We start from the raw sequence: 23,930 nt of genomic DNA, 5'->3' as shown, positions 1-23,930 counted from the left end.
TCCACTGTAACCCCCAGGTCCTTTTCTGCAGAACTGCTACTTAGCCAGTTGGTTCCCAGCCTGTAACAATGTTTGGGATTCTTCCATCCTAGGTGCAGGACTCTGCACTTGTCCTTGTTGAACCTCATCAGATTTCTTTTGACCCAAACCTCTAATTTGTCTAGGTCACACTGGACCCTATCCCTGCCAGCAAATGTATCTATCTCTCCCCCTTGCTTAGTGTCATCTGGGAACTTGCTGAAGGAGCAATCCATCCCCTCATCCAAGTCATTAATAAAGATGTTGGACAAAACCAGCCCTAGAGCCGATCTTTGGGGCATTCCACTTGAAACCAACCACCAACCGAACATCGAGCCATTGATTACTACCCATTGGTTCTGACAATCTAGCTAGCTAATAAGGTGATAGGTAACAGTCAGCATGGATTTGTAAAGAACAAATCGTATTGAACCAATTGGCTAGCTTTCTTTGATAGGATAACAAGCTTTGTAGATAAGGGGGAAGCAGTAGATGTGGTATACCTAGACTTAAGTAAAGCATTTGATATGATCTCACATTACTTTTCATCAATAAACTAGGGAAATACAACGTAGATGGGGATAATACAAGGTGAGTGCATGACCCTTTGATACCTTTCTGCAGTATAAGCATTCTCAGAAAGCAGTTGTCAGTGGTTCACAGTCATGCTTGAAGGGCATAACAAGTGGGGTTCTGTAGGGGTCAGTTTTGGGACCGGTTCTGTTCAATATCTTCATCAATAATGTAAATAATGATGTAGCGAGGACGCTTATAAAGTGTGCAGATGATACCAAGCTGGGAGGGGTTGCAAGAGCTTTGGAGGACTGTGTCATAATTCAAAATGATCTGGACAAACTGGAGTGGTAAATAGGATGAAGCTGAATAAGGGCAAATGCAAAGTACTGCATTTAGGAAGGAACAATCAGTTTCACACATACAGAATGGGAAGTGATTGTCTAGGAAGAAGTCCTGCAGAAAGGGATCTAGGGGTCATAGCCGATCACAAGCTAAATGAGTCAACAGTGTGACACTGTTGCAAAAAAAGCAAACATGATTCTGGGCTACATTAACAGGAGTGTTGTGAGAAAGACACGAGAAGTCATTCTTCTGCTCTATAGCGTGTATTTGTTTACACAATTAACTGATAAGTCCAGGCTTATCGGTTAACCTTAGCAGTTGCACGTACCCTCGCCTTTTTGCCTCTGTATCAGAGGTAGCAAGCTAGGGGGGAGGCAGGAGCTGGTGCCCATGGGGATCCAGTTTGAAAGCTGGCTCCCTGCGCGTACTGGCTCCCACAGAGCTGCCTGCCCTCACTGTGTGTAAACACTTTAGCGGTTACACAAATACACATTTTTTAACATCCCTACCATTCCAGTCTGCGCTGATTAGGCCTCAATTGAAATATTGTGTCCATTTCTGGGCACCTCATTTCAAGGAAGATGTGGAAAAATTGGAGAAGGTCCGGAGAAGAATAACAAAAATGATTAAAGGTCTAGAAAAAATGAGCTATCAGGGAAGACTAATAAAATTGGGCTTGATTAGTTTGGAAGAGAGAAGACTGAGAGGGGACATAATAGCTTTCAAGTACCTAAAAGGGTGTTATAAGGAGGAGGGAGAAAAGTTCTCCTTGGCCTCTGAGGATAGGACAAGAAGCAATGGGCTTAACTGCAACAAGGGAGGTTTAGGTTGGACATCAGGAAAAAATTCCTAACTGTCAGAGTAGTTAAACACTGGAATAAGTTGCCTAGGGAGGTTGTGGAATCTCCATCATTGGAGATAGTTAAGAGCAGGTTGGACAGACACCTGTCAGGGATGATCTAGTTCAGGCTGGGAAAACACCTGAGGACTGGATCCATCCTGCCAAGCCACGGATGTAGCAGGGAGCCTCTGGCAGACTCCCCTGCTTGCCCTGCCCCCACACACCGCTTAGAAAAGCAGCTGCTGGGCTCTTTGTGTTCCACAAACTATGAGCAGCAGGAGTGGGGAGGGGTGCTTCACGTGCTGCTCCCGCCCCCAGCACAATCCCATTGGCTGCTTTTTGGCCAATGGGAGCTGCTAGTTTGAAGACCAGGCAGTGTGCGAAGCACCCCTCGCTCTTCCCCTCAGGCTCTTATTCACAGAGCACCTGGCCCCTGCAGCCTGTGCGGGGGCGGGGGCGGGGGCGGGGGCGGGGGCGGCTCCTGAGAAATGTGCTGGGCTGCTGGCCAGGAGTCTCACTGGTAAGTCTCCCAGCCAGAGCCTGCCTCTGGCACCTCAGCCCCTTCCTCCTCCCTGCTCACAGTTCTGCCTTCCCCACTTCTGTCCTGCTGCCCCACATAACCCAAACCCTCTGCCCCCTCCTGAGCCCATACCCCCTCCCAGACCTGCCCCCCAATCCCCTGCCCCAGATCACAATCTGCTCCTGACCTAGGTCGCAACCCAAACCTCCTGCACCCCAGTACCCTGCCCTAGGTCGCTGCCCCCTCCTGCTCTAGGTCACAACCCCAATCCCTGCACTGTAATCCCCTTCACCCCAATCCTGTGCCCCAGGTCACAACTGCCTCCCTCACTCAAACTCCCTCCCCGATCTCACAGGCTCTCCTGCACCCGAATTCCTTAGCCTGCGGCTGCCCTGCCCCCAGACCAATCGAGACCTGGGGCTGGAGGGAGTGTGTGAAGTCTCCTTCCCCCTCCAGGGGAGTGCAGCACCAGAGGGAACTGAGAGCTGTTCAGAACAGCTGGCAGTTTTCTCTAGATGTCACATGCCCCAGGCAGAACAGGGGGTAAAGACTTCATGTGCTGCCCCACCTCCAGGTCCTGATTGGCCTGGGGGCAGGGCGAGCATGTGAAGTCTCCTCCTGCCACCAAGAGCGCATGGCACCTAGAGGGTTCAAAACAGCTGGTGGTTCTCTCTAGATTTCATGCATTCCCCTCCCCCCTGGCTAATTAGGGTTTGTGGGTGGGAGATTCCAGTTCCAGTATTCTATGAGTCTGATGCACCCATCCATCTCTTCCTATATGCACTCTCCCAGCCGTCCATCTCTCCGCCATCCCCCACACCCATCCATCTCTCCATCCTTCCCTTCCTGGACATATCCTCCATCTCTCCACCGTACCTCCATCCAACCATCCATCCCTTCCTGGATGTACCCTCCCAGCCATCCACTCACCCATCTGTTTGTTTATACGCCATACTCGTTCTCGTGCTGTCTGGTATCTTTACAAAGCAACTTCAGCCCAGGGCCCATGCACATTGGTCCAGATCCTCACCTGGGAGCAACTGGCCTAGGTTCATTGACTCCAGCAGAGGTACCTGGATTTTACAGCAGCTGAGAATCTGGTCCAAGAAATTGTACCTCAGAAAGCAAAGGCAGCTACTGTCAGTATGGTTGTTTGTTTCACAGGCTTCCCATCACTGGTGCAATGATGCTTCTGGTTAATTGCTGCCATGCTGGAGTGCGTAAGAAGGGGGTACTTTGATGAGAGAGCAAGAATAACCTTTGGGATTTCTAAACAATGATGAGAACAGATTTTGCTGAGTTCATTTTGTTTGCGCTGAGTGCAAGGCCCCTGCAGAGCAGAAGCCCATGTCACGCTAAATTGATCACAATTAGAGTTGGGCAAAAAATGGATTTTTCAGGTTGCTGTCCGCCTTGAAAAGTAGAAAAACAATTGCTGGGGGCTGAGATAATGAAAATGGGTGAACATTTCAACGAGCCAGGCAGTAAGAAAAATAGTTGTTTGGAGCGGAACATGTGCGTTGAGATGTTTTGAAAGGAAAATTGCAGAGAATTATGAAATGAGCGTTGATCTGACTCACAAAGTGTAACCGTGTTGTCTCTTGATTTGCTTTTTCAAATGAAACAATTTGGTGGAATCAGGACAAATTTACAACCCGCTTTGCTCGACCTGTTTTTGGTGACCAAAAGTTTCAGGTGAAAAAGTTTGTCTTGCTCCACTCATACTAGGAGGAGGAGCTTCCCTGCCCCACCCCATTGTGTCTCCTACAACGATTAACTGGAGCCAAGCCAATGCTGGATCGAAGGGTCTTGCGTTTAGCTGGGATCTTCCCCGACCTCTCTCAGGTCATTGTGCCTTAGGGCTCGTTGACGGGGAAATTTATGGTCACAGCTTTGCCAGTGTAACTCTGTGCAGACGTGCTTCTTCGGCGGAGACTTACCCATGTGATTCTAGCTGAGTCGGCAAATTTCCTCTAGCTAAGCCCTGTCTGTGGCCTCCGAGCACTATTGCAATGCCCACCGTGCTGCCCAGTAGCCAGTTGCACTGCTGACTTGGTGGGATAGCCCAGCCCCAAGGAGCGAGCAGGCTGCAGGAGAATGGCAGACAGAGAGAGACTTACATACTTGCCAACGCCAGCTGGCACCATGGTGACCCCCTACATAGTACAGTCCAGAGCTGCCCCCACATAATCCTCTGAGCAAATGTTTAGGAATACACCCCACCCTGATTGACAGCTTTGCTGTGGCGGGGAATCTCCCACGACCCTAAGGAAATCCTTCCAGCAGCCAATTACCCTTCCTCTTAAAAAATTGCCCCTTATTATCTGTCTGAATTTTCATAGCTTCAGCTCCCACCACTGGATCATGTTCAACCGTCCTCTGCTTGAATGACAAGCCCCGCCAGGAACTTACCGATAGTGACCTCAATCTCCTCTTCGTTAGCTCAAGAGATGAAGCTTTCGAGTCTCTCACTCAGGCAGGGTTCCCAACCCTTTGATCATTCCTGGGCCTCTTCGCTGACCCCTCCCCAATTTATCACCCTCCTTCCTGCATTGTGGGCACCAGATCCCAGCACCGTCGTCCCAGTGCCACGTGCAGAGGGAAAGAACCCCTCTGCTCCCCATGAAGATTTGGTTTTTTTGGTCCCTGCTCCGCTCTGGGAGCTTGTGTCCAGCTGATTGTCCATCCCCCCTCCTCAAGTTTGAGTCCCTGCTTCCCAGGACATCCTCCCCTTCGCTGCAGACTTTGATCCGGGATGGGGATGTTTACATTTGGCAGCGTTAAAACACAGTGTTTGCTTGTGCCTAGCTTACCAAGCGACCCAGAACGCTCTGGATCAGGGACCTGGCCTCTGGGCTTGGGTTCTGCAGCAGAGCAAGGGAGAGCCAGGAACAGCATCCAGAACTCCCGGGCCCCACCCGCTGCCACTCAGCATCGGTGACTGGAGTTGTGTTCTCGGCCAGGTGCTCGCAGGTACCCAAGGGAGGCTGAGCACTTTGCCTCACCCCCACCAATCTCCTTCTTTGTGAAAATATTGGCAACCCCTCTGGGCCACGGGGCCTGCCTGCTAGAGGGGAATGGGGGTAGGGATGGCACAGGGAGGCTCCCAGGAGAGTGAAAGGGAACAGACACACAGACATGGGGCAGTGCTGCCAAGTGGTAACAACAGCCGCTGTGTTTCCAGGGCCCCACCAAGGGGGTGTCTCACAGACAATATGTCGAACACACCAGACGTTCTGATGGCCAGTGGGCGAAATGTGGCCACGCGAGGATGCCTCAAGTGATCAAAGGACACTCACTGGCTACGTCTAGACTGGCATGATTTTCCGCAAATGCTTTTAACGGAAAAGTTTTCCGTTAAAAGCATTTGCGGAAAAGAGCGTCTAGATTGGCACGGACGCTTTAGCGCAAAAGCACTTTTTGCAGAAAAGCGTCCGTGGTCAATCTAGACACGCTTTTCCGCAAAAAAGCCCCAATCGCCATTTTCGCCATCGGGGCTTTTTTGCGCAAAACAAATCTGAGCTGTCTACACTGGCCCCTTTGCGCAAAAGGACTTTTACCCGAACGGGAGCAGCATAGTATTTCCACAAGAAGCACTGATTTCTTACATGAGATCGTCAGTGTTCTTGCGGAAATTCAAGCAGCCAGTGTAGACAGTTGGCAAATTTCTGCTTTTGTGGAAAAACTTGCCAGTCTAGACACAGCCACTGGGTTCTGCCAAAATGGTTTCACATTGGCTGTGTCTAGACTGGCAAGTTTTTCCCCAAAATCATCTGCTTTTGCGGAAAAACTTGCCAGCTGTCTACACTGGCTGCTTGAATTTCCGCAAAAGCACTGACGATCACCTGTAAGATTGTCAGTGCTTTTGCGGAAATACTGTGCTGCTCCCGTTCGGGCAAAAGTCTTTTTCTGAAAAACTTTTGCGCAAAAGGGCCAGTGTAGACAGCTGAGATTTGTTTTCTCTGCTGGAGCTGCACTGGTGTCATTGGCCCAGATCCCCAGCCTGGGTAAATGGGTGTAGCTGCGTTGGGGAAAGTCCGTGTAACACCAGCAGAGCATCGGGCTGTATGTTTGGCGCACGTCTCCACTGCAGAGGGAAGGGATATCTCTAGGGCCCACCCATCAACAGCTCAGCAGTGTGTGCTCTGTCCGCCCTGGGCAGTCATAAGGCCAGGAGCCCCCTGCTTCACCTATGCCCATCAGCGTGTGGTCCTCTGCAGAGGGGTTCCCCCCACCTCAGACTCTGCGGATACCTCCACCCTTCAGCTAAGGATGGCCACGCACTTGCCAAGGGTTAATTTAGCCTCACCCCCTCGTGGGAGTGGGGCATTGTTTGTTCCAGTGCCTCTGTTACCTTTGTCCCAACCCTCTGTAGGAACAGATTCAAGAGCCCTGTGAGCCACACGGTGCCGCACCAGGGAAGCCCCTTGAATTTCAGCGAGAGATCGGGGATCCAATGAACGGCTGCAAGGAACTGAACCAAGTCCGTCTCCGCTCTGAGTGCCGGGCCTGTAGCACTCCTTCATACTAGCCCAGCCCCACCCTGTGGGCTGTATCCCTCACATACAGTCTGGTGAATAGCCAGGGGCAGTGCCCAGGTTACACAGCAGGTCAACATTTCCTGTCTCCTAGGGCTGTCCCTAACCACTACACTTCACTGCCTCCCTTTACCAGCACCTGAACTCATGACCGCAGTTGTGCAAAGCAGGCACTAGGTCAGCAGCGTCCCACTGCTGCTGGCTTATGTCTGTGGCAGCCACTAGTGAGTGAGCTGTGTTGTTCCCAAAGTGGAACAGACGTCTCTGGAGAATGAGTCAGCTGATAAAGTTCAAATTGTCTGGCAAGCGCTTCCAATTCCATGAAAATGAACCTTAATTGGATATTGTGTTTGGCATCGTCTTCAATCAACAGAGTATAAATATTTCTGATAATACAGAGGCTCCTTGGCTGATAGAGAGAACATGATGAGCCCACAATGAAAGAATAAAAGCCGCTAGGATGAAGTTAATCCGTGGCACAGGCTTACCTGGCTGTACTGAGTTCTAGAGGAAGAGACAGTATACAAGCAACACGTATATTTATTTCCCCCGCACAATTCAACACGTTATTGGTGGAACAAGGGATGCAAGTGTTGGCAAAGTTGAAATAGTGTAAATATCTGGAGCGCGTGTACACACATATCCCTCTAGTGAGTGGAATCAATTCTTCTCTGTTGTGTGTCATAAGCCCTATACTGCAACCTATAGAGGGTAATTGTGCTTTAAGCCAAGTAAGAAGGGCCTGTGCTCTTTGGGAAGGGCTTCTATGGCTGGGCTGGGTGGCTGTGGATTTGTTACCATGCTGCTGTGCAGGATGGTGCTTCATGCAAGCAATGGCTCCTGACAGGAAATCCCTGGTGCTTTCTCGTTGGGTGGCAGATTGCCACTGATCGGTGGGTGACCTGCACTACCTCTTTCGTTCTCTGGCTTGGGAGTTGATGGCCGATTTCTTACTTTCCTCACACTCTGAACAGGGGAGGAAACACTCCCCCCGCCCCTCCAGTTTCTGCCCTGTGCAGTCTCTCTGGCCAGGGTCATTCCCTTCTGGATTTCTAGCCTGTCGCCTTGTCCTCCTAATGGCCACGGGGTGGCCATTAGTTCTCTAGAATCTTAGAATCCTGGGGCAGGCAGAGATCTCAGGAATCACCGAGTCCAGCCTCCTGCCCAAAGCAGGACCAATCCATCTCAGGGTATGTCTACACTACCCTCCTAGTTCGAACTAGCGGGGTAATGTAGGCATACCGCACTTGCAAATGAAGCCCGGGATTTGAATTTCCCGGGCTTCATTTGCATAAGCGGGGAGCCGCCATTTTTAAATCCCCGCTCGTTCGAACCCTGTGCCACACGGCTACACGGGGCATGAACTAGGTAGTTCGAACTAGGAAGCCTAGTTCGAACTACCGTTACTCCTCATTCCACGAGAAGTAACGGTAGTTCGAACTAGGAGAGGAGGAGGCTGCGGGTGGGCAGTGAAGGGCATTGGTGGAGCTGTGTGTGGGGGGTGAGCTCAGAGCTGGTATAACGGGGCTGCGGGTGGGAAGCTGTGTGTTGGGGAGGGGCGCTGGTGGAGCTGTGTGGGGGAGTAGGGAGCTGTGTGTGGGGGGGGCGCTGGTGGAGCTGTGTGGGGGAGCAGGGAGCTGTGTGTGTGGGGGCGCTGGTGGAGCTGTGTGGGGGAGCAGGGAGCTGTGTGTGGGGGGGCGCTGGTGGAGCTGTGTGGGGGAGCAGGGAGCTGTGTGTGGGGGGGTGCTGGTGGAGCTGTGTGGGGGAGCAGGGAGCTGTGTGTGGGGGGAGGGGCGCTGGTGGAGCTGTGTGGAGGAGCAGGAGGTGTGGGAGGGAGGGGCGCTGGTGGAGCTGTGTGGGGGAGCAGGGAGCTGTGTGTGGGGGGGCGCTGGTGGAGCTGTGTGGGGGAGCAGGGAGCTGTGTGTGGGGGGGGCGCTGGTGGAACTGTGTGGGGGAGCAGGGAGCTGTGTGTGGGGGGGCGCTGGTGGAGCTGTGTGGGGGAGCAGGGAGCTGTGTGTGGGGGGGTGCTGGTGGAGCTGTGTGGGGGAGCAGGGAGCTGTGTGTGGGGGGAGGGGCGCTGGTGGAGCTGTGTGGGGGAGCAGGGAGCTGTGTGTGGGGGGAGGGGCGCTGGTGGAGCTGTGTGGGGGAGCAGGAGGTGTGGGAGGGAGGGGCGCTGGTGGAGCTGTGTGGGGGAGCAGGGAGCTGTGTGTGTGGGGGCGCTGGTGGAGCTGTGTGGGGGAGCAGGGAGCTGTGGGAGGGAGGGGCGCTGGTGGAGCTGTGTGGGGGAGCAGGGAGCTGTGGGGGGAGGGGCGCTGGTGGAGCTGTGTGGGGGAGCAGGGAGCTGTGTGGGGGGGCGCTGGTGGAGCTGTGTGGGGGAGCAGGGAGCTGTGGGGGGAGGGGCGCTGGTGGAACTGTGTGGGGGAGCAGGGAGCTGTGTGGGGGGGCGCTGGTGGAGCTGTGGGGGGAACTCAGGGCTGGCATAATGGGGCTGTGGGTCGGGAGTGAGGGGCATCAGCATCTCTGGCAATTCCAGATCTGCCTCCGGTGTCATTTTCTCTTCCATCCATGCCCCTGCTGGCTCTGGCTCTGGCTTCTCTCTGGAATGGGTCCAGACGCAGAGCCCGTCCAGCACTCGCAGCGCTTGCCCCCAGGCCTGTCACAGGCTTTGTCTCGTCCCCAGAAGACGTCGATTGGCTCCGGCTCGTGGGAGAGCCGTGCAGCCCGCTCCGTGCTCCGTGCTCCGTGCTCCGTGCAGCCCGCTCCGTGCTCCGTGCTCCGTGCTCCGTGCTCCGTGCTCCGGGCTCCGTGCTCCAGGGTTAGCAGCCGCATGACTGCTGTGCCGGGGGGCTTGATCACAGAGCCTCTGAGCTCTCCTCACTTGGGCTTTGTGCTGTCTGCACCGGCCCCACTGAGCCAGAAAGTAGCAGCAGGAGACACAAAGGGGCATCTGCCCTCTCCCTGGGTTCCTCTTGCCCTGCTGTGGGCCGCCCTTCCCTGAGCCCTCACCTGGCCATGGAGAGATTAGAGGGGTGGGCAGCTGCCAGCTGTGTCTCAGGCCTAGCCTCACGGGGCCCAGCAAAGTCTGGACCTGGGGTCCCCGACTCTGCTCCCCACGTGCCCCTGCTCACCAGCATCCCTCTCTCCCTGCAGTTCGGCAGGACCGAGGTCATCGACAACACCCTGAACCCCGACTTCGTGCGCAAGTTCATCCTCGACTACTTCTTTGAGGAGAAACAGAACCTGCGCTTCGACCTGTGAGTGTCCAGGCGGGGGCTGCCACAGAGTCTGGGGTGGGACAGACACCCCTGGGAGGGAATGGCAAAAGCTGCAGCTCAGGGGAGACCTGACAATAGCAACCCAATTTGGGCACAGACCCCCCATAGCAAGTCAGCCTTGGAGAGCCTGGCTGGGCTTTGCTCCGGTGCGTAAATCCCACCAGGATTCAGTGGGACACGGGGCCTGCAGGACCTGTGACTAGCCAGCGAGAATGTGCTCCTGAGGGACCCTGCAGTTACACACCGGTGCTTGTGAGAGACCCTACAATAACGATAGGCACCCCGTGCTCCTGAGAGTGACTGTGCCGTGTGAGCCAGGATGGAGGGGAAGAGCAGCAAGAAGGCATCCAACCCATCGACACTCCTTTGGCCTCATCTGCGCTACCCCCAGGGCACAGCCGCTGTGCCATCCCCACTTCAGCACTTCAGCCCCAGTGCCTCCCAGCCACAGCGCTAGCCCCAGCTAACCCCCCTCTGCAGGCAACTGGCCCCTGTGGAGTCAGAGAGTGGGGCCGAGGGGCCAGCGCTGGGCGGGGGTCAGAGCCTGTTGTGACAGTCTGTGTGACACCTCAGCAGTGGTGCTTGGGGGCAGCAGCCCCGTGTGTCTCCTAATCCACCCCCTGGAGAGTGAGCCTCAGACTTGCCCATAGCCGTGAGGCTGGGGCACTCCCGTGGGGCGTGGGAGACCCAGGTTCCTAGGCCCTGCCCCCCAGCAGGAGGCCATGCAGTGCCCTGGTGGTGGCAGGAGTGCTGGGCCCTGCCACACGAGATGCACAATGGCCATTGTCATGTGGTTTCTCCTGTCTCCCTGCAGGTACGATGTGGATTCCAAAAGCCCTGACCTCTCAAAGCATGTGAGTATGAACATATTCCCTCCCCCGCACGTGGGCCTCTCCACCTCTGTGCCCTGCACTCGTCCAGCCCCGGGCCCCAGTGGGTGCCCAGGGCAAGCTGTGTACCTGTCCCATTGCCTGGCACAGCGTCCTTAGACATGCCCACCTAGTGCTGGAGGGTGGTTGAGCCTATCATGCTAGTAGGGGCCAGAGGGAGAGTTCAGACCCAGCTAGAAGCCTGTGGGTGTGGATTCAGGCCCGTCTCATCTGTACGTTTACACTGAGATCTGAGGGCCAATGCTGATACCGTCAATGGAAAATCCCAACCACAGAGCTTTGTGACACAGATTCCCTAGTGTAATATTGTGGGTTTCCGGGGGCATCGCTGAGAGGGTCAAATGAAGGCAAATTGCTTAGCGATGGGGCTACTTACAGCCCAAGACTGGGGGTTCTTCTCTAGAAGGGGCCAAGCCAGTCACCAAGAGCACTTCTGTTTGCTACACTGGCTAACCAGAAACCACACAAGCAATTCCCTCAGACTCCAGTTCTCCTGTGTCACCACCAGCACCGCTCCTTATACCGATGAGAGGTTGTGAAAGCCAATCTCACCAACTCCAAACGGGTTCTCCTGCTCCCAAAGGCCCAGCCACAGTCCCAGGTCAATGTACACCTCAGAGCTTACCCAGAAGAGCGCCCTGGCCAGTGCTTTAGACTCTAGAGCCGTGGTCCCCAACACGGCGCCCGCGGGGGCATTTGTCTGCGCCCGCCAAGTGCTCAGGGCTGGCCTGGCCCTGGGCACGTGGCGCATGCGCGGTGCCGGAGCCGGCCCCGGGCGCGTGGCGCACGGTGAGCGCCGGCCCCGGGGGCGCTGCGGATTGACCCCCCGCGGCGCATGGGGGGGGGGGAAAGAGTGCGAGCGCCAGTGCCAGCCCCGGGCGCGCGGCGCTTGGGGGAGAGGGGGAAGAGAGCGCCGGCCCCGGGAATGCGGCTATGGGGGGGGGGCCCCGCTCAGGGGGGCCCCGCCCCCCCGGGCGCCCGGCGGGCGAACGGCCACGCCCCCTGGCGCCCGGCAACCCCAAATGGTTGGGGACCACTGCTCTAGAGGGAGGAAGGTCAAATTACAAACCCCAGGTACAAAGTTCCTGGTGCAGGCTTGTAGCAGAGACAGGTTCATCGGCTGTGTTATAAGTCTCTGGAACACACCCTTTGTTAGGACGGACCGTCAGTCACTGAGACGGGGGAACTCCCCGGGTCCTCTTCATAGCCCTGCCCATGTGGAGGGAATCCATTGTTCTCACGGTGTGAAATGGAGTTAGCAAGGCACCTGACCAGGCGTGACCTGTCCTTAGCTGCCATTGCTTACAGGCTGGTCTGAATGTTCACAGCAAAGTTCCTCGGATGCAGATTGGCACCAGCTGAGGCACACTGGCAGTGCAGTGCTGCTAGTCTTTTGCCTTTTGCAATAGGTGGGCAAAGCCTGTTGATAATCTCCCACATGCAAACATTCGAAATACAAGTACAGAGCCAATACTCAACTTCAGATGCAAAGATCATCCCTGCATATGAGCAGTGTAAACAGAATCAGGAAATGATCCGCTTTCTATAGCCACTGCACTTGGCCCCCTTTGTACAAGATTTGGTGCAAATATATAACAGTGGTTGCAACAACGGTTTGCATGTTCATATCAGAATCCAATAACGTCACACGCAATGGTGGGCTGGAGGTACCATGCCCATCCTGGGGAGCAGGACTTCCCGTGTTCCCACCTTGAACTTCTTGCTGTCTCCCACATGAAAACCCACAGTGCCCCCCCCCCCCCCCAAATATTGCCATGCAAAGAAAGCAGTTTCCCCAGGTGCTGAATGCACAATATTTCCCCAGCCGTCTCCTTCTGGAATTGTACCGGGAACACTCCCTTTGAGACAGCAGGCACCTTGTCCTAGACAGGCCTCCCAACGGAAACTGAGCGGCTTGCTCTGCACCAGCTAAGGCCGCTAGCGGGGCCTAAGTGTTGACGGGTGTGGGCGGATGTCCCAGCCCAGAAAGGATGAGGAATCTGGGTAATCATCAGGGTCTGTTGTCCCACCAGGATTTCCTGGGCCAGGCCTTCTGCACGCTGGGAGAGATTGTCGGCTCATCAGGAAGTCGCTTGGAGAAGCCGCTGACGTGAGTGTTGGGAACGTGCTGGGTGAAGGGTGCGAGATTATTGGGGCTTGAGCTCCAGAGACTAACAAGGAAGGCGGCTTAGTTGAGTCGCTTCTGATTTACATGGGGGTGAGCACTGTGGGAGTCACACCGGGTGACTGCGTGGGGGGTCGGGCCCAGTGGGTTACTCCTGGGTTACACTGGGTGAATGCAAGGGGAATCAGGCCCAGTGGGTTACTCCTGGGTTACACTGGGTGAATGCAAGGGGAATCAGGCCCAGTGGGTTACTCCTGGGTTACACTGGGTGAATGCAAGGGGAATCAGGCCCAGAGGGGTTACTCTTGGGTTACACTGGGTGAATGCAAGGGGAATCAGGCCCAGAGGGGTTACTCCTGGGTTACACTGGGTGAATGCAAGGGGAATCAGGCCCAGAGGGGTTACTCTTGGGTTACACTGGGTGAATGCAAGGGGAATCAGGCCCAGAGGGGTTACTCCTGGGTTACACTGGGTGAATGCAAGGGGAATCAGGCCCAGAGGGGTTACTCTTGGGTTACACTGGGTGAATGCAAGGGGAATCAGGCCCAGAGGGGTTACTCTTGGGTTACACTGGGTGAATGCAAGGGGTATCAGGCCCAGAGGGGTTACTCTTGGGTTACACTGGGTGAATGCAAGGGGAATCAGGCCCAGAGGGGTTACTCTTGGGTTACACTGGGTGAATGCAAGGGGAATCAGGCCCAGAGGGGTTACCCTTGGGTTACACTGGGTGAATGCAAGGGGAATCAGGCCCAGAGGGGTTACTCTTGGGTTACACTGGGTGAATGCAAGGGGAATCAGGCCCAGAGGGGTTACTCTTGGGTTACACTGGGTGAGTGTGAGGGGAATTGGGTGCATTGTAATCAGGAGTCACTGTTGTGGTGTCCTGACAGGTGTCCTGCTCGCTCAGTGATGATAATGGTTTAGTTGCATGCTGTGTGCACTTCCTGTGTGTTGTGTTGGCTTTGTGCAAGTAGTCAACCCAGCAGCCCCCAAAACTCACATAATCAGATAAGGATTGTAGGTCCCCAGCCTGGTTTATTGTCACATGAACTACAGTCATAGTTGGCTGTAGAACCCTATACATATGTACCCCCTGACAATGGACCAGCTCAGCCAGTGGAAGGTCCCACTGCCTCCAGCCCAGACAAAGACAGCTCCCGCAGCACAACTTTATATACAGGTACATGCAAGCTACACATCATTCCTGATGTGTCGTGTTGCCACCCTCTGGCGTTACTTAGATACCACCCTCACGCTGCACCTGGTGGTTGGATCAAAACCTTTCTGTCCATCATGCTGTCACTTTAGACCCTTTCCTGAACCTGGGTCATATGTCCGTGCTATCTTTGGAGAGTGTGGGTACCACGATCCTTCTTAACAAGCTGTTGTTACCATCCTTCTGGAATGTGCTTTCAGCCTGTGCCCAGTACCAATTACTGTTTTACAGCTGGTACCTAGTACCAATGACTGTTCTACATCTGTGCCTCTTACCAATTAGTGTTTTACACTCTCAGCCCTGTTCGTGCTAAATTCCAGCCTGCCTCTTGCTCACATCTTAGCTTTGTTTTAAATGAGCAAAGTCTTGACCATTGTTGCCTAAGCCTCAGGTCTAACACCAACCCTGGGCTTATATTCAGACTCATCTTACTACGTGGGATTACCCCTGGGTTACACCAGTGAGTGTGAGGGGAATTGGGCCCAGTGGGGTTACTCCTGGGTTACACCAGTAAGTATGAGGGGAATTGGGCCCAGTGGGGTCACTTCTGGGTTACACCAGTAAGTATGAGGGGAGTGGGGCCCAGTGGGGTTACTCCTGGGTTACACCAGTGAGTGTGAGGGGAATCGGGCCCAGTGGGGTTACTCCTAGGTTACACCAGTGAGTGTGAGGGGAATCGGGCCCAGTGGGGTTACTTCTGAGTTACACCAGTGAGTATGAGGGGAGTGGGGCCCAGTGGGGTTACTCCTGGGTTACACGAATGAGAATCGGGCCCAGTGGGGTTACTCCTGGGTTACACTGGGTAAGTGCAAGGGTAATTGGACCCTGGAATTACTCCTGGGTTACATCAGGTAAGTATGAGGGGAATTGAGCCCAGTGTGGTCACTTCAGGGCTACACCAGGTGAGTGCAAGGGGAATCGGGCCCAGAGGGGTTACTCCTGGGTTACAAGGAGTGAGTACGAGGGGAATAGGGCCTAGTTCTAGTGCCTGCTCCACCAGACGCTCCCTATATTAGTCATTAGCCTGGCTGCACCTCCACTCCCAGCTGTACATGGGGAACAGCACCCTGCATGAGTGACATACAAATTCATACACTAGAACAGGGGTGGGAGGCGCGATGGCACTAACAGCCAGCAATCTGTCGCTAGGCATCTCTTTGGGATAATGACCTCCAAGGGTCACCATGGCAACCCATGTCTAGGATTTCTGGGCATCTTCAGGCACTGAAAAAGACTCAGGTGTTTAGCGCTGACCTTCACAGGGGGAGACATTGGCATATGCTGCTTACTGCTCCTGATGGAGAAAGGAGACCTGGAAGAGGGGTGATTTGAGGGGTTTGTTTTTTTTCTCTTTGAAATCTTGGGTATGTGAAGTCTAGTTTGCGTGCTGCTGCTGGAGGTTTCCTTCGAGGACCCAGAGTGGTGAGTTGGGAACCCGAAACCAAAGCAGCATAGGTGCCAAGGCATGATCAAAGATCACTTTTCTCCCAAGTGTTTCTCAGGCCTTTGTGTTAAATGCCCATTAACACCCCCCCTCAAGTGCTTTGGACAGTCTGACCACTGTCTCTTTCCTCTCAGGGGCCAAGTTCTCACCTCCTTGGCACCTGCAAAGTCGTAACCCCGCTGGCTTTCCAGCCATCCAGAGAGCTCCAGCAAAAGCTTGCACAGCAGATGAGTCCTGAATTTCTAATGTATAAACCAAGCAGGAAAATCTTTTAAGACACTTTTCAGACCTTCCTCATCTATGCTGGGAAATATCCAACTCCCCACTGCGGGGGCCTATGCAGCCATTCTCCCTGGGGACTCGCCCGCCCTGCACCGCATCAGTGACGCGGAGCTGGGCTCTCAGGCTCAGGTGGAGCAGGGCCTTGCTGAGCTGAGCCAGAGGCTGTGAAACGGGGGCTGGTCCCAGCGTAGGAGGGAGAGCTCTGGCTGTCAGGAGGCCTGGACGCTAGCTGTGCATGGTGGGTGCGCATGACACTGGCTGTTAGCCTGCTGATGTCTCTTCCCCTGCCCTGCTGGAACCCCCCATAGGGCTCCATGACACCGTGAAGCCCTTTCCTGCTCCTGGCTGTGCAGGGAAAGGAGGCTGATGGTCGGACCCTAGGCCCATGGGAGACCTGGGTCCTATTCCCTGCTCAGCACTAGACTGTGACCTTGGGCAAGTCATGTAGGGTCAGTCTCCATTTGGCCTGCTTATGCCCCCACCCAAAAATAGCAGGGTTGCCTTGGCCAGCTGCCCGCATACATGGTCAGTTGGGATTGCAGCTTGCCTGTGCTGCTGCCTGCACAGGGCTCCAACAGAGCTGGCCTGGGCACGTCTCCACCAGCTGGCAGACCCACCTCCCAGCTGAAATGGAGACATCCCCTGAGTCGGTGTGTGCTGGATCTGCACTGGGGAGAACAGTTCTGTCCTGGGGCACAGGGTGGGGCCGGGTAAAGACTGTGACCTGCTCAGATACTGCACTGGCTGGGACTGACCAGGTCCTGAGAGGGACTAAATCCATGTGGCCCCTAAGGCTGGTCACTGATCGCAATGGGGCTGGGCCCATCTGTGCTGCTGCCATTTGGGTGAGTGGGGTCTGTGTTCCCTGGAGAGGAGGGATTCCCACACTGGCCCGTGCTCCGAGTGCAGAGCAGGTGAGTGATGTGACGTCTGGGTGCTCCCTGTGATTCAAGGGGGGCTGCAGCGAGTTGAGTGAGAAGGGGAATGAAAGCTCCTGTCTCTCTGGGCATCAGCGGCTTCGGCTGAACTTCTTCAAAACCGGGCGGAATCACTCCTGATTTGGGTGGAGTCAGGCTTCCCAGGGCTGGGATCTGATCATGGAGGTTTCAAGCTCCCTTTGAGCAGAATCTGAACACAGCAGTGTGACGGTCTCCCTGAGCAAGTCTGACCAGGTCCGTTTCCGTCTCCTGCCACGCACAATTTAAATATGGCGTTTTCAAGGTTGTGCTCACCAAGTGGAATTTGACCGTGGCCGTGTCCAGTGTCCCCCTCTCGCATGGAACTGGAACGCGGTGGTTTCAGGTCTGCCAGGGGGGTGGTTTCCAGACCCCATTGGGCAAAATCTGAAATGTTGTGTTCAAGGCTAGCAGGTTAGATTGTCAGGATCTCGTCCAGAAACCCCTGTGCCGATCGCCAGAGTGAGAAGAGCACAAGAACCACTTCCCCTTGTGGCCAGCTTTACCCTACCTGCCATGTTTCACCCTGGGACACGGGCCCGCCCCGCGCCTGAGCAGTCCCATGGTAGTGGCAGAAATACGGTTTTTTCTACACTAAGTCTGACATCCCCGATGGGTGGAGTCTCTTGCCGGGCTGGGCGTGGGCCGGCACTCCAGGATGGTGCTGGCTCTCCTGTTGCAGAAGCCAGTTTCCCTCCAGACATTGCTGCTCGGCGGGCACAGAGCGGAGCAGGCAGATCACAAGCTCGGCCTGCGTCTCCAGGAGGTGCCGGGAGAGCTCCAAGGCTCTGACTGCGGAGCAGCTGGGGATTGCTTTCCTTTCGCGCCTGCTGGGATGTGCTTTTGTCGGCGGCGTCAGGGGGCAGCTGTCGGCAGCCAGTAGGTTCCTGAACGGCTGCAGAACATAATTGGCCTCCTTGTTGTGAGCACCTGTTCTCATGGAGCACGGGGCAGCGCCACACAGCAGAGCTCTGAGACTCAGAACCAGACGCTCCACACTGCATGGCCACCCACCCAGCCTGTCCCAAGTGCGGGGTCAAGGCCGGGCTGGATTTTCTGGGGAGCAGGCTGCTCCAATCAGGAGTCCAGAGGGGAGGGCTCCAGGACATGACATCCCCTTCCTAGCCACTCCCACACACTCTCTCTCCTTGCCTGGCATCCCTGTGCGAGCCTTCTCCTCTCCATCCACTGCTGTCTGGAGCCACACTCCCTCGCTCTGGCATGGCCTAGCACCGTGTCACCGTGCCTGTGGCCTCCCTTGGAGCCAGGCAGGCTGATGCCTGGTGTGGAGAAGTCCCTGCCTCTGGCTCACAGCACTGGATGTGGGGCCCCCAGTGTGGCACATGCAGGGCACGCAGCTGGTGGGGCTGCAGGCCTAGGGTGGGAATGGCTGGCTCAGCTAATTGGCAGTGGGACTGGGTCTGCCCCGGAGGTTCTCAGTTACATGCAACTCGGCTCAGGCGTGACAGCAAGTCATTGCCGGCCAGTGGCTGTGTGGTGCAAGAAATGAGTTTGCTGGGTCTCAGACGTTCATTAGCTTCTTTCCTGGCTAAGCGGGCGCCAGTCTCCCCACTTGTCCCTGCCAGGGAGTGTGTGGGGGACATCCGGCGAGGAAGCTGCACCAACCCGTGCCCAGGCGGGGGCTGCCAGTCTGGTACCCGCACCCGCATTGAATTTACTCTGTGTCCAGATCCAACCAGCTTCTGGATTTCTCCTTCTGTTCAGGTTTGGTCACTAGAACGTTTCGAAGACAGATGGCTTGTTAATATCCGCCCCAGCCAGGCTCACTCCAGAGGCTCTCACAGCTCCTTGGATTGATTTGCCTTTCAGACTCCTATATTTAAGGCCCCTCCCTGTCCGACTCCACAATACATGTTCCACGTGCGCGTCTTGGATTAGTTGGATTCTCTCACTCGGCAGTCGTTTATCACCAGAGCCTCCTTGGGGAATTCATGTCTCTGACATAAAACTCTCCACTTTTCAGATAGCATCCATGGTGCATCCTGCAGGGACAGCTCCTGGAGGCAGGGCTGGCCCCTGAGGCAGCGGGGTTGTGTAGGGTGCAGGGTTATTGGCATCCTTAATGATCCCACCAGGTCCTTAGACGTGGAACCTGCCGAAGCGTCCAGCGGGGCCCAGTGCCTGCTGGCGGCAAAGGGTTCGATGTCCGAGCAGAGCTGCTGACAGCTCATTAGATCCAACACCTGCTTCTGCTGTCTTGCAACAGACGCACGCCTCCCTCAGACCTGCAGCTGGCTCCCACACCTCTCAGCGCATGGCCCCGGACTTGCTGTCTTAGAGCTTTGAGCACCATTGGCTCTGAGCATCCACCGTGCACCGCGAGAGGACCCCGACGGCCTGAAGCTGTCAGCAGGCACATACCAAGTGCTTCCTTGCAGTGCAGCACCCTGGCTGGGCCTCTTTCTTACAAGCCATTGCCAGTGGCTCAGTGTTAAACCGCTAACCTAAGGCACCTGGGCAGCGGGGCACAGCAGTGTTCGTGTGGTGGGAAGGCAGGGCTGAGGGTTTGCTCATTTCAAGGTCTCGCCACAAGCTGCAGCACACCTGGGGTGGGGAGGTCTAGGAATCTGGACGGTCTCATCCCTCCCCTGAGTTGCAAGTGAGCCATGTGGGTTTCTGCAGTGTCTAGTTAAAATGTTTCCCTCCTTTGTGAAAGGTGCCCTGGTTTGATCCCAGGTGGAAACAAGAGAGCTGATGGCAGAACAAGGAGCAATGGTCTCAAGCTGCAGTGTGTGTGTGGGGGGGGGGGGGGTCTAGGTTGGATACTAGGAAAAGCTATTTTCCAAGGAGGGTGGGAAGCACTGGGCTGGGTTCCCCAGGGAGGGGGTGGAATCTCCAACCCTAGAGGTGTTTAAGTCTCGGCTTGACAAAGCCCTGGCTGGGATGATATAATTGGGATTGGTCCTGCCTTGGGCAGGGGGCTGGACCATGATTCTAGGTGTAGTGAAGGCTCTGGGGGCTAAACGTATAGGCCGTGTCTAGACTGCATCCCTTTTCCGTAAAAGAGATGCAAATTAGACACATCGCAATTGCAAATGAAGCGGGGATTTAAATCCCCCCCGCTTCATTTGCATAAACATGGCTGCCGCTTTTTTCCGGCTCGGAGCTTTGCCGGAAAAAAGCGCCAGTCTAGACGCGGATCTTTCGGAAAATAAAGCCTTTTCCGAAAGATCCCTTATTCCTTATTTTAAGGGATCCTTATTTTAAGAGGAATAAGGGATCTTTTGGAAAAGGCTTTATTTTCCGAAAGATCCGCGTCTAGACTGGTGCTTTTTTCCGGCAAAGCTCCGAGCCGGAAAAAAGCAGCAGCCATTTTTATGCAAATGAAGCGGGGGGGGGGATTTAAAGCCCCGCTTCATTTGCAATTGCGATGTGTCTAATTTGCATCTCTTTTACGGAAAAGGGATGCAGTCTAGACACAGCCATACAGCCCAGCAAGGGCTGGCTGGGGGGAGGAAGTGGCTATAAATACCCACCAGGTAACAATGTGAGCAAGGGAAGGGAATTACTCAGTGTCTCTGGAGCAATGGCCTGGTGCCAAGGAAGAGAGGAGTGAGGAGAGCAGGGAGAGGCTGGGGCGGGATGGAATAAATGGACCTAGAGAGTCACAGGCTTGACCGTGACCCCAGCAGTGTTCCATGAGTGTTAGAGTGGTGCACGGTGACAGCCTGCTCGGTGCCAGGGCCAAGGTCCCCTCAAAGCCTCTTTAACACTTTCGTAATGAGACAGAATGGAAGGGAAACTAGTTGAAGCCTTGGTGATATGAAGGAGGGTTGCATTGCAGCAGCCTGGCCTTGCCCTCTCCCCACGTCTGACATAAAGGCTGTCTACACGCACGCCAGAGGGCAGCCCAGCTGTAAGGCACACGGGGTAGCTTCTCTTGGCTGGCAGGAAAGAGCTCTCCTGCCGACAAAATCAACCCACCCCCAGTGGAAGGCACAGCATTGTCCGTGGGAGAGCGTCTCCCCGGCACTTTTTGTTGGTAAAACTTTTTTTTCCCACATCCCTGACCGATGAAAGTTTGACCAATGACAGTGCAGTGTAGGCATAGCCTGAGGTGGTATCAGTGTTGGTAATCACAGCCCTGCGGGCAAAGGGAATTGGGCTAGAGCTGACATCACACAACCCCAACCGAACACACAGGCGCAGCGAGGGGGAACAGAAGAGCCAGGAGAGAAGACAGCTTCTGTCTCAGGGCTTGACTGTTACTCACAATGACAGTGCTGGAAACCCAGGCAATTTGTACCAGCCTTGGGCTGTTTGGGGCACTGCGTGTACCTGCTTTCTGGCCCTGGGCTCACAGCGGTGCCGTACAGTCATAGACAATTGAGCCAGGCTCTTATTAGACAGAGGCAAAAGCAGAGATGCCGAAAAGAGCAGAACCGGGGGGAAGGAAAAGCTCACATGGTGGTGGGGGCGGCCATATCTCACGTTTCAGATGCGGGGTGGAATTTAGACAGAGCCGGGGGAGGTGTCCTCCGGGTTCCCTGCTTAGGATGTCTCTCAGCGTTACAGGGGTCACTGGAGGGGGGTGTCTATGGTGACAGTCTGCCAGCATGGCAGCCAGCTTTCCTGAAGGGTTCCCTTGAGGGCCCCAGAGGAGTGATAGGCAAAATAGCTCAGCCCGTCTGTATTTCATCCCCCAGTTAAGCCTCATTTCCAACACACCAGTCTGGGCCCATTGATTTCCAGTCCCACACGTCTCAGGTGCACCCAGCACATTCCTCACACGACCCGGGGGTTATAGCAGCAGCCTTTCTGTCTGGACAAACTCAGTCTCTGTCTTGCTTCCTGCCCCTTTCCCCTCACCGTTTGCCAGGACGCTGTGTGAACTTCGCTCCCTTTGCACGGCGGGTCACTGGAGAGGCCCATCAATCACACCCTAAAGGCCGGAGGGAGGAGCCGAGCTGAGCTGACCCTAGAGAGGGTGGGGAGAGCTGTGAAGGGTTTGGTTCAGCCTGGATGATCCATGTGGGGAAGAATGGTCTGATGGCTATTGCCAAGGGCATCTGGGTGCAAATTCCTGTTCCGCCACTGACTTACCCTGGGTCTGTGGGCAAGTCACTGTCCTGTTCTGTGCCTCAGTTTCTCCAGTCTGTGAAATGGGGATGCTGCTGCTGGCCTGGCTCCCATGGGATTCATTCATTAATGGTTTAAAAGGGCTTTCAGTTTTAGGTGTCAATCAGCAAAGCTCCATTGTCTTCCATAGGCTGCGGATCTGGCCCTGTGGCTTTCTGGAAGTGGGGCAAGACAGCCCTTTGCACTTCCCGGGCGAGCGTTTCACCTGGCGGAAGGGGTTCAGCTCCCTTGGAGCCGTGGGGTGCACCTCTTCACACCACTTCTGCCCTGCCCTGCTCTGCCCCAGGACAGCCTGGGAGGGCTCAAGTGAAGCTGCCCAGTGTGCTAGACACCCAGGAGCAGGCTGGCTCCTCTGGATGACGGGTGGCGCACAGCCTGCCAAGGCGCCAGGCTGGCATGAGCAGCAGGTGCCAGTGCTCTGTCCTGCAGCTTTGGCACTGCCTGGGGGCTTGTGGGCAGTGTGAGTCGGGGGACGATGGAGGACAAAGATCGGCCAAACTCCAGGTCACTTCGCTGCAAGGCCACTGTGGGCTTTATGGTGAGGACTTGGAGGGGGCTTTTCCCATGTCCCATTCCCAGCCCCCCAACCCCAGCGCAGGAGGTCTGGCGCCTGCCACAGCAGCTGGCTGATGCTGGGGACAGGCTGGTGAGCTGGCCACGGTCCCGAGGAGTTTCATCCTGGCACATGCACAGATTCCAGCACCTGCTTTCGTGGTTTTATCTCCCGTCGCCCAAGCTGAGCTCAGTCAGCGAGTGTCCGTGGACAGGGAGCAGAGCGCCACAGAGATGGGGTGGGGGCAGCTCCCCAAGGCACCATTCTCCATCCTTGCTGCCTGGCCAAGCCCGTGGCTCAGTGCCAAGCCTCCCAGCATCTCTGCTCTGGCTCTGCAGCGCTGTCCTCACCCTCCTCTGGATCCTGCCCTACCGTCCTCCCCACATGGGGGCATTTAGTTCTCTGCACGTGCCCCAGAATCCTTTGCAGCAGCATCCCTTAGCCAATGGGAGCTGCAGAACCAGACTCTATGTGCAGCTCCCACCCCCGAGTGCCAGTTCCACAGTATTCATTGGCCAGGAACTACAACCAATGGGAGATGCAGGGACTGGCTCACTGGGGACGTGGAGATGCTGCCATAGCTGTGCAGCTCTATGGTAAAGGCCATGCCCACAAGGCAGCCCCTGAGCCAGGCTTCATGTCAGCCCAAGAGAGTTGCCCATGCTAGCCTGGGGAGGGGCCCCAGTGCCGGGGTAGCGTGTCCCTGGGACCATCTAGCAGCCTGTCTAGGATTCCCTGAATGAGCCTTTGGGTCCCTGCTGTGGCATGGTCGGGCACATGGGCTTGGATCCTAGCCACCCTGGCGTGGTGTGGGGGAGCAGCCACTGGGCCCTTTCCTACTGCCAGCCACGCTATGGCCTGCACTGCCAAGACGCCTGCATGGCCTGGCGTTATTGGCCCACCACAGATGCCCCTGCTGTCCTAGAGGGCACCTGGCCAGAGCCATGAGCCTGGCTATTGCGTGCAGATGTGGTCACCTCATCTCAAAAAGGATATATGGGCATTGGAAAAGGTTCAGAAAAGGGCAACAAAAATGATTGGGGATTTGGAACAGGTTCCATATGAAGAGAGATTAAAAAGACTTGGACTTTTCTGCTTAGAAAGGGGGAGACTAAGGGGGGATATGATAGAGGTCTATACAATCATGACTGGTGTGGAAAAAGTGAATAAGGAAAAGTTATTTATTTATTCCCACAATATAAGAACTAAGGTTACGTCTAAACTACATGGCTCTGGCGACATTTCATGAGGCATAAAGGATCTGCCGATGAAGGGTTCTGGGGTCGGCAGATCCTCTTCTAGACTGCCGCGCTG

General features: G+C 55.3%; 1 protein-coding gene across 2 annotated transcripts in view; it reads left to right on the top strand.

Moving 5' to 3' along the window:
- The window catches only part of CPNE5 (copine 5), a 173,078-nt gene that overhangs the window by 47,951 nt on the left and 101,197 nt on the right, over nt 1-23,930 (top strand). For both annotated transcript variants that reach the window (XM_075910080.1, XM_075910081.1), the window contains exons 4-6: nt 9,926-10,029; nt 10,865-10,904; nt 12,974-13,050. In XM_075910080.1, the coding sequence (XP_075766195.1) occupies nt 9,926-10,029; nt 10,865-10,904; nt 12,974-13,050 (221 nt within the window). The remainder of the gene's footprint in view (nt 1-9,925; nt 10,030-10,864; nt 10,905-12,973; nt 13,051-23,930) is intronic.

The sequence above is a fragment of the Pelodiscus sinensis genome, chromosome 27 (genome assembly GCF_049634645.1).
Source record: "Pelodiscus sinensis isolate JC-2024 chromosome 27, ASM4963464v1, whole genome shotgun sequence".
NCBI lineage: Eukaryota > Metazoa > Chordata > Testudines > Trionychidae > Pelodiscus > Pelodiscus sinensis.
Note: the sequence above shows the minus strand (reverse complement) of the source record. Positions and strands in the feature narration are given on the sequence as shown.